Source organism: Cetorhinus maximus, chromosome 6 (genome assembly GCF_964194155.1).
Source record: "Cetorhinus maximus chromosome 6, sCetMax3.hap1.1, whole genome shotgun sequence".
Lineage (NCBI taxonomy): Eukaryota > Metazoa > Chordata > Chondrichthyes > Lamniformes > Cetorhinidae > Cetorhinus > Cetorhinus maximus.
In genome coordinates, this window is record NC_135884.1 from 93,236,460 (window position 1) to 93,246,805 (window position 10,346).

Here is a 10,346-nt window from a genome sequence, read left to right on the forward strand (position 1 = left end):
TTCCCCAGCAAGAGTCCAACACCGGTATGAGCAAGTTGACCGACTGACGACCTCTATTTTTGAAAAAAAATTTACAATTCTCCAGTGTCTAGACCCCTTGCCACTCCTACACCTCAGTGATGGAGCCTCTGCACACCCTTGTGGGCTGATTTGCCTCACTGAGGTCATTACTATGTCAAGTTCCCACCCTTGGTCCTGTTCACAGCTCATCATTTGCCTCCTAAAGAGGTTGGTAGAAGACCCAATGTAACTAAGTATCAGCTGATTCTATGGCGGCTTTGCTGGTCTATTGCCAGAACTATGGTGGGAGACTGGCAAACCTCTGAGGTAGTGATGTGTGTTATGCCTCACTATCTACTTGGTACATTATCTTCTCAAAGTTCAACGAGTCAGACTTGACCTCCATCCCATAAAACTATAATGGACCCTCTAAGTTTGCATTTCGATGTGTGTTTCATTATTCACTCCTTCAGGTCTGTTTGATCTATTAGGTATATTAGATCCATTGGATTGTGGATCCCAGCTTCTTTAGATCCCTCTTTATAAACTGGTGTTGCATTTGCCATTTTCCAATCCTCAGGCACTATTCTCGATTCCAAGAAATCTCTACAATACCCGTCAGCACATGGCAGATTATTAGCCACTTCCACAAATACTTAGTGTGCCATCCATCTGGGCCAGGCATTGTGTTTTCCTTTAGTGCCTTCAGGCTTTAACATGTTCCCCGAGTTATGACCTGAAGGTGAGGTTCCTGCACCTGGTTGGCCACTAAATATCTTCAATCCTTGGCTCTGATACCACCTGGTAATCCCTGCGACACCCTGCTCAAAGATGTACCCGCCGTGTACAATCCATTCAGTTGTGTACTCACTATTGTGCAGAGTCATTAAGCTGGTATTCACGGGAACGACTGAAGCACTCCACCATCCCGGAATCTGTCCAAAGTCGTTTCATGGCGGACAGCAGCTCCGGGGAGAATGGTTCCGTATCCTCCATCCGACTCACTACGTCACACACCATTTTAGCATCAGCCTGCGGGAAATGAGAAAATGTATCAGAATGAGGCAGCAACAAACCCATTGTGTCAGTGCCAGGAACAGCAACCGGCCAATCACATCATGGAAAAGGGCAGCAACAAGCCAATCACCTCACGCCGAAGGACAGCAATGAGCCAATCGCCTCATGGCAAGGGGCAGCAACAACCCGATCTCGAAGTTATGGACTGTTGCAAGGCCATGGTTCCATGAGTGATGGCAGTCTCCAGTATCCTTCTATAGTGAGTCTCCACAGTGAGCAAACACACAAATTCACTTTCCAGCTGGTGGCTGGGAGCATTACTGGATAATGATTAAAATTGGGGACCCTGGCTGATTTTTCAGCCCTGAGCACACTGCTGCCAAGGTCAATTGTAAGGCAGCCAACTCAGGGATCAACCCTAGGACCTGCTGGTTTCTGAGGCTTCATAACTATTACAGGTTGTGCTTTATTCAGTGAACCTTTGGTTCATTTGGTTTTTAAGTTGATTAATAGAACAACTTTGGAGGATTAGAAACAGGTATGTGGTCTGTCGGTGACCTAACAAGACTGTGCCACCTAGGTTGAGGTCAATGTTACAGATGCCATACTGTACAATACCGGGCTACAGACTTTCACCCACCAATTGGTCATGGGTGAGCTGGTGGTCAACTTTTCTGAGGTTACAAACCACATTATTACCCAAGTTATGAGCCCACACCACCCTATTGCAGACTCTTCAATGTTCTACATTTTGTTGTGTCTAGCTGTCCTACATAGAATCACATAAACCTGCAGCACAGAAACATGGCATCTGGCCAAACTTGTCTACACTAGTGTTTACACTTCACACACGCCTCCTCCCACTTTAATTAGCTTTCCCCATCATGCCCTCATTTCCCTCTATTCCCTTCTCCCACATTGATGCATCAATCCTCGCCCCAAGTGTGTTAATACTATCCCCTTCCAACATTTCATATGACATCCAGTTCCACATTCTCATCACTGTCTGTGGGAAGGAACTCCTAAATTCTTCATTTGATCTGTTAGTAGCTATCTTAAATTTATGATACCTTGTTCTGGACACACCTACAAGTGGAAACACATCGATACCAACAAACCCTTTCATAATTTTAAAGTCCTTCATTAGGTCTCTTAATCGTACATTCATTAAAAGTAGATTTCTTAAGAACAAGAAAAGATGGTCCAGACCAATACGTACGTAAATCAGGGTTATTCGGGAAATATTTTGAAAATTATTTCCCAATGAGGATCTTTTGTTTTTAAATCTCACCTAAAGGAGTTTCTGGCTTGGCAAAAAAAATTAACTTCCACAAACTTTACATTGGAAGAAATTTGAATGCATCTTTTGCATAGCTGGCCAGTGTTCGGAAGCACTGCAAGTCAGAAGGAGGAAGGTAATATTAACTTTAGATTAAACCTCGGTTAGACCATAATGGAGTGTTGCACTCAATTCTGGTCTCCATATCATAGAGGATAGTGATTTACAATGGTGGTACCAGGATGTAACTATTAGAAAAGACTGAACAGGCTGGGACTATTTTCTCTACAAAACAGAAGATTGAAAGGTGACCTAACAGAGGTTTTGAAAGTTCTGAAGGAGTTCAAAAGAGTTGATGAAGAGATGTTTCCACTAATGGGAAAGTCAAAAAGTAGGAGCCATAAATATAAGGTGGCTACTAATAAATCAAATAGGGAATTCAGGAGAAATTCCTTAGCTTTGCAGAGGTCACTTGGAGCAAGGCCATGTAAGTGAAAAAGACCCAGGTGGATAAATATATGATAGTAAAGATAGCCCTAATGGTATCTTGATGGTTCATGGAGTTAACACATACTACCTGGTGTGGGCTACTGAGCAGTACGAATAGGTTTGATATCTGGTCTGGGTTAGCTGAGATAGGGTAGTGATGGGGACATTGTGATTTAAGTCAACCCCTAGCTCTAGGGATGGGTGGAAAAAGGCCAATCAATGGTTATGTCTGGTGAAGTGCATGCAGACTTGGACATTGACAAGGTCAGGAGGGAGCTCCACTGTGATGACCTGAACAGCTTTCTGTGCAAGCCCTTGTGTAGAGAGTGACCACTTGTGTGAGGTGGCCAAGGGCTGCTACTGGGAAATGTGGAAGTCCAAAAGGAGTCGGGAGAGGAAGGAATGAAATGGGGAAAATACAATGAGAGAACACAACACCAGAGTCATAATCTTCCTCTCAAGTTCAGTTTGTCAAATGTGTGGGTTACTGTGGTTAAACTAATTTTATGATGGTATTTTGAATAGTTGTTAAGATGGGGGACTAGGAACCTTTTCAACTAAAGAATGTGCAGAGGAACCCATCTTCATGAAAAGCAATCAGTGAAATTTGTTCATTTGCATGATGCAATATTGTGATTGTACAAACACAACTCATTACATCGCCTGTTTAGACCATTAAAATGAACCACACTGCTTAAGAACATAAAAGAGCAAGAAAAATACCCAGCAGCTCTATCAAGCCTACAACACTGAAGATAACTGCAGCATCAAGATTACACACCTCCTACTCTCCCGACCCCACATACACAAAAAAAATCAAATAAGAAAAATAAAAACAAGGAAACTCTACTCTGACCAGGTTATTACATCAAAACCAATCCAAATCACAAGGATAATGTGTCCATTAACATTAATCTAAATTAATAGAGGTTCTCTCAAACCTCTCAACACCCCAAAACCTGTCCACCATCTACAAGGCACAAGTCAGGAATGCGATGGAAGACTCACCACTCTTGGATGAGTGCAGCTCCAATAACACTTAAGAAGCTCAATATCATCCAGGACAAAGCAGCCTGCCTAATTGGCACCCCTTCCACCACTCTAAACATCCACTCTCTCCACCACCAACACACAGTGGCAGGAGCGTGTACGATCTACGAGATGCACTGCAGCAACTCACCAAGGCTCCTTCGACAGCACCGTCCAAACCTGTGACCTCTACCACCTAGAAGGACAAGGGCAGACAACCTATGGAACACCATTGTTACATTATTGATAGCCAGCTGGTGAAGGAAGAATCCAAAGCCAGCCTTTACTGGGGACAGTTTTGTTCATAGACTGAAACATTGCAAGTTTATATCTCCTGACTACACTCAACTTCTGTGCCACTAAGTGTCTTTTTATATGTGCTCAAGTAACCACCCAATCAATACCCCTTCAACTGACACAATTAAGAACCACCACCTGCAAGTTCCCCTCCAAGTCACACACGAGGTGTCAGCTGTGGCTCAGTTCATAGCACCCTCGCCTTTGAATCAGAGGGTTGTGGGTTCATGTCCTACTTCCGGAAACCAAGAACTGTGATTGTACTCGAAAGAGTTGCAATCTGTGACTGTTGATAACTCGAAAGAGTTTCCATGTAGAGGTTGGTGGAAATCTGGAATTCTCCTCTACCCATAAAAGGCTGTAGATGCTGGAGGCCAATTGAAATTAGGTGTCAGCTGTGGCTCAGTTCATAGCACCCTCGCCTTTGAATCAGAGGGTTGTGGGTACATGTCCCACTCCCGGAAACCAAGAACTGTGATTGTACTCGAAAGAGTTGCAATCTGTGACTGTTGATAACTCGAAAGAATTTGGAGGTGTCAGCTGTGGCTCAGTTCATAGCACCCTCGCCTTTGAATCAGAGGGTTGTGGGTACATGTCCCACTCCCGGAAACCAAGAACTGTGATTGTACTCGAAAGAGTTGCAATCTGTGACTGTTGATAACTCGAAAGAGTTTCCCCACTACTTTGTCAGCAACTCCGCCTTCAAACCCTGGGCAGGGAAAATTCTACCCTTACTGTCAAACAAAAAACCTCCAAGTCACACACGAGGTGTCAGCTGTGGCTCAGTTCATAGCACCCTCGCCTTTGAATCAGAGGGTTGTGGGTTCATGTCCCACTCCCGGAAACCAGGAACTGTGATTGTACTCGAAAGAGTTGCAATCTGTGACTGTTGATAACTCGAAAGAGTTCCAAGTCACACACGAGGTGTCAGCTGTGGCTCAGTTCATAGCACCCTCGCCTTTGAATCAGAGGGTTGTGGGTTCATGTCCCACTCCCGGAAACCAGGAACTGTGATTGTACTCGAAAGAGTTGCAATCTGTGACTGTTGATAACTCGAAAGAGTATCCTCAAAGGTTGGTGGGAGGTGTCAGCTGTGGCTCAGTTCAGAGCACCGTCGCCTTTGAATCAGACGGTTGTGGGTTCATGTCCCACTCCCGGAAACCAAGAACTGTGATTGAACTCGAAAGAGTTGCAATCTGTGACTGTTGATAACTTGAAAGAGTTTCATGATGATCATGAGGTGGAGGTGTCAGCTGTGGCTCAGTTCATAGCACCCTCGCCTTTGAATCAGAGGGTTGTGGGTTCATGTCCCACTCCCGGAAACCAAGAACTGTGATTGTACTCGAAAGAGTTGCAATCTGTGACTGTTGATAACTCGAAAGAGTTCCAAGTCACACACGAGGTGTCAGCTGTGGCTCAGTTCATAGCACCCTCGCCTTTGAATCAGAGGGTTGTGGGTTCATGTCCCACTCCCGGAAACCAAGAACTGTGATTGTACTCGAAAGAGTTGCAATCTGTGACTGTTGATAACTCGAAAGAGTTCCAAGTCACACACGAGGTGTCAGCTGTGGCTCAGTTCGTAGCACCCTCGCCTTTGAATCAGAAGGTTGTGGGTTCATGTCCCACTCCCGGAAACCAAGAACTGTGAATGTACTCGAAAGAGTTACATGCGCTCTGTTGATAACTCGAAAGAGTTCCAAGTCACACACCATTCTGATTTGGAAATATATCACTGTACCTAAGTCAAAATTCTGGAACTCTCTCCCTAACAGCACTGAGTGCACCTACACCACACGGACTGCAGCAGTTCAAGGAAGTGGCTCACCACCACTTTCTCAAGGGCAATTAGGGATGGGCAACAAGTGCTGTCTGAGCTAGCAAAGCTCACATCCCAGGAAGAAACAAAAATTAAGACCTTTAAAACCTTCATTTCAAGTTTTGCTGAAGCTATTGCTGCTTCTGTCCAATCCCTTCTGAAATTTTTTTATTGAATCTGCTTTCATCACCTTTTCAGGCAGAACAATCCAGATCATAAAGAAGAATTCTCATTTCCTCCAGGTTTCTTCGGTTACCAACAGTCATGTCAGTGTAAATGGTTTCTCTCTATTTACTCTGCAAAAACTGCTTATCATTTTAAACACCTGTATTAAATCTCCTCTTAACCTTCTCTGCTCTAAAGGAGAAAGAATCAAGCTTCTTCCTCACCTCTCCACTTGGGTATATTGCTTTCTGCAGTGACTGTAATAAACATGCAATAAGAGCAGTGCTGTGATTTGACAGATCCCTTTCCTTTTGCTACTGCTCTCCAGGGTTTAGAACGCCACCTAAAGCCGAACTCTGGTAGGTTTCTGAAAGTGGATGGGCAGGAGAGGTACAGTCACTACTCCAAAAGGTTAGAACAGAAGCAATTTAAGGTTCTGACGAGGGGAGAGAGGTGGAGAAATTTAGGGAGGGAATTCCAGGGCATTAGGTCTACACAGTTGAAGGCACAAGCTGTTAATGGTAGAGCTATTAAAATTTGGGATGCCCAAGAGGCCAGAAATAGAGGAACAGAGAGACCTCGTGGCAGGTTACAGAGATCAGGGTGGAGGAAAAGCCATGGAAGGATTTGAAAACGAAGATAGGAGTTTTAAAATCCAGGCATTGCTGGACCAGGAGATAACGTGGATCAGTGAGCACAGGGGGTACAGGTAAATGGGACTTATGGGCAAGTTCGGATATGGACAGTTTTGGACAAGTTTAATTCCACAGGAGTGGAAATGAGATACTGGCTGGAAAAGCAATGAAATAGTCCAATCTGCAGGTAACAAAAGGCAAGGATGAGGGATTCAGCAGCAGATGAGTCGAGGTCGGCTCAGAGATGGAGATGTTACCGAGCTGGAGTTATATTCGGTCTTGGTGATGCAACAGATACTCAGTCGCAAGCTGATCCCCGGGTCAAATAGGAAAGCAAGGTTGTGAACAGTCTGGTTTAGCCGCAGGCAGCGGCCATACAGAAGAATGTTATCGGTGGTTAAGGAATGGAGTTTGTGGTGGGTACTGAAGACAATGGCTTTGCTTGTCTCAGTATTTCTTCAGAACGGAAGTACCTTTGGTATTTTCTTCATAGTAGTGGCACCGGGAAAACAACTCGATACGCACACACACATAAACACAGCTCCACGCCCACACCCCTCCACCCACACACACACACCCCTCCACCCACACACACACACACCCCTCCACCCACACACACACACCCCTCCACCCACACACACACACACCCCTCCGCCCACACACACACACACCCCTCCACCCACACACACACACCCCTCCACCCACACACACACACCCCTCCACCCACACACACACACCCCTCCACCCACACACACACACCCCTCCACCCACACACACACACACCCCTCCACCCACACACACACACCCCTCCACCCACACACACACACACCCCTCCGCCCACACACACGCACACCCCTCCACCCACACACACACACCCCTCCACCCACACACACACACACCCCTCCGCCCACACACACGCACACCCCTCCACCCACACACACACACCCCTCCACCCACACACACACACCCCTCCACCCACACACACACACCCCTCCACCCACACACACACACCCCTCCACCCACACACACACACACCCCTCCGCCCACACACACGCACACCCCTCCACCCACACACACACACCCCTCCACCCACACACACACACCCCTCCACCCACACACACACACACCCCTCCACCCACACACATGCACACCCCTCCACCCACACACACACACCCCTCCACCCACACACACACACCCCTCCACCCACACACACACACCCCTCCACCCACACACACACACCCCTCCACCCACACACACGCACACCCCTCCACCCACACACACACACCCCTCCACCCACACACACACACACCCCTCCACCCACACACACACACACCCCTCCACCCACACACACACACACCCCTCCACCCACACACACGCACACCCGTCCACCCACACACACGCACACCCCTCCACCCACACACACACACCACTCCGCCCACACACACACACACCCCTCCACCCACACACACGCACACCCCTCCACCCACACACACACACCCCTCCACCCACACACACGCACACCCCTCCACCCACACACACGCACACCCCTCCACCCACACACACACACCCCTCCACCCACACACACCCACACCCCTCCACCCACACACACACACACCCCTCCGCCCACACACGCACACCCCTCCACCCACACACACACACACACCCCTCCGCCCACATACGCACACCCCTCCACCCACACACACACACACCCCTCCACCCACATACACACACACCCCTCCGCCCACACACGCACACCCCTCCACCCACACACACACACACCCCTCCGCCCACACACGCACACCCCTCCACCCACACACACACACACCCCTCCGCCCACACACACGCACACCCCTCCACCCACACACACGCACACCCCTCCGCCCACACACACACACCCCTCCGCCCACACACACGCACACCCCTCCACCCACACACACGCACACCCCTCCGCCCACGCACGCACACCCCTCCACCCACACAAACACACACCCCTCCGCCCACACACACACACACACACACACACACACACACCTCCGCACACACACACACACACACCTCTCCGCCCACACACACACACACACCACTCCGCCCACACACATGCACACACACCACTCCGCCCACACACACAACCTTCCGCACACACACACGCACATTCACCTCCGCCCACACACACACACACAAACACACCCCTCTGCCCACACACACTCACATACACCCTTCCGCCCAGACACGCACACCCCTCCGCCCAGACCCGCACAACCCTCCGCCCACACACACACGCACGCACCCCTCCGCCCACACACGCACACACCCCTCCGCCCACACACACGCACACACCCCTCCGCATACACACACATACAAACCCACCCCTCCACCCACACACACACACACACCCCTCCGCCCAGACACGCACACCCCTCCGCCCAGACACACACACCCCTTCGCCCAGACACGCACACCACTCCACCTACACACGCACACCCCTCCGCCCACACACACCCCTCCGCCCACACACGCACACCCCTCCGCCCACACACGCACACCCCTTCGCCCAGCCACGCACACCACTCCACCTACACACGCACACCCCTCCGCCCACACACACCCCTCTGCCCACACACGCACACCCCTCCGCCCACACACGCACACCCCTCCGCCCACACACGCACACCCCTCCGCCCACACACACCCCTCCGCCCAGACACAAACCCCCCTCCGCCCACACACACACACACACACACACACACACCCCCCTCCGCCCACACACACACACACACACACACCCCTCCGCCCACACACACACACAGCCCTCTGCACACACACACACACCCCTCCGCACACACACACACTGCTCCGCCCACCGAGACACACACACCCCTCCGCCCACACACACACAAACACCTCCGCCCACACACACACACACTCACCTCCGCCCACACACACGCACACACCCCTCCGCCCACATACACACCTCCGCCCACACACACACCTCCACCTACACACACGCACTCACACCCCTGCCCACACATGTGCACACCTACAACCCTCCGCGCACACACACACACACCCCTCTGCCCACACACACACCCACAACCCTCCGCCCACACACACACAGACACCCACAACCCTCCGCCCAAACACACACACACCCCACCGCCCCCACACACACACACCCCTCCGCCCACACACACACACACCCCTCCGCCCACACACACACACACACCCCTCCGCCCACACACGCACACCCCTCCGCCCGCACACACACACCCCTCCGCCCACACACACACCCCTCCGCCCACACACACACACACCCCTCTGCCCACACACACACAAACCCCTCCGCCCACACACGCACACCCCTCCACCCACACACACACACACCCCTCCACCCACACACATGCACACCCCTCCACCCACACACACACACCCCTCCACCCACACACACACACCCCTCCACCCACACACACACACCCCTCCACCCACACACACACACCCCTCCACCCACACACACGCACACCCCTCCACCCACACACACACACCCATCCACCCACACACACACACACCCCTCCACCCACACACACACACACCCCTCCACCCACACACACACACACCCCTCCAC

The 10,346-nt window shown here is 50.6% G+C and overlaps 1 protein-coding gene across 2 annotated transcripts in view; it reads right to left on the reverse strand.

Moving 5' to 3' along the window:
- LOC144681924 (guanine nucleotide-binding protein G(o) subunit alpha) overlaps nucleotides 1-10,346 on the reverse strand; it is a 379,243-nt gene that overhangs the window by 120,708 nt on the left and 248,189 nt on the right. For both annotated transcript variants that reach the window (XM_078544089.1, XM_078544087.1), the window contains exon 4: nucleotides 872-1,032. In XM_078544089.1, the coding sequence (XP_078400215.1) occupies nucleotides 872-1,032 (161 nt within the window). The remainder of the gene's footprint in view (nucleotides 1-871; nucleotides 1,033-10,346) is intronic.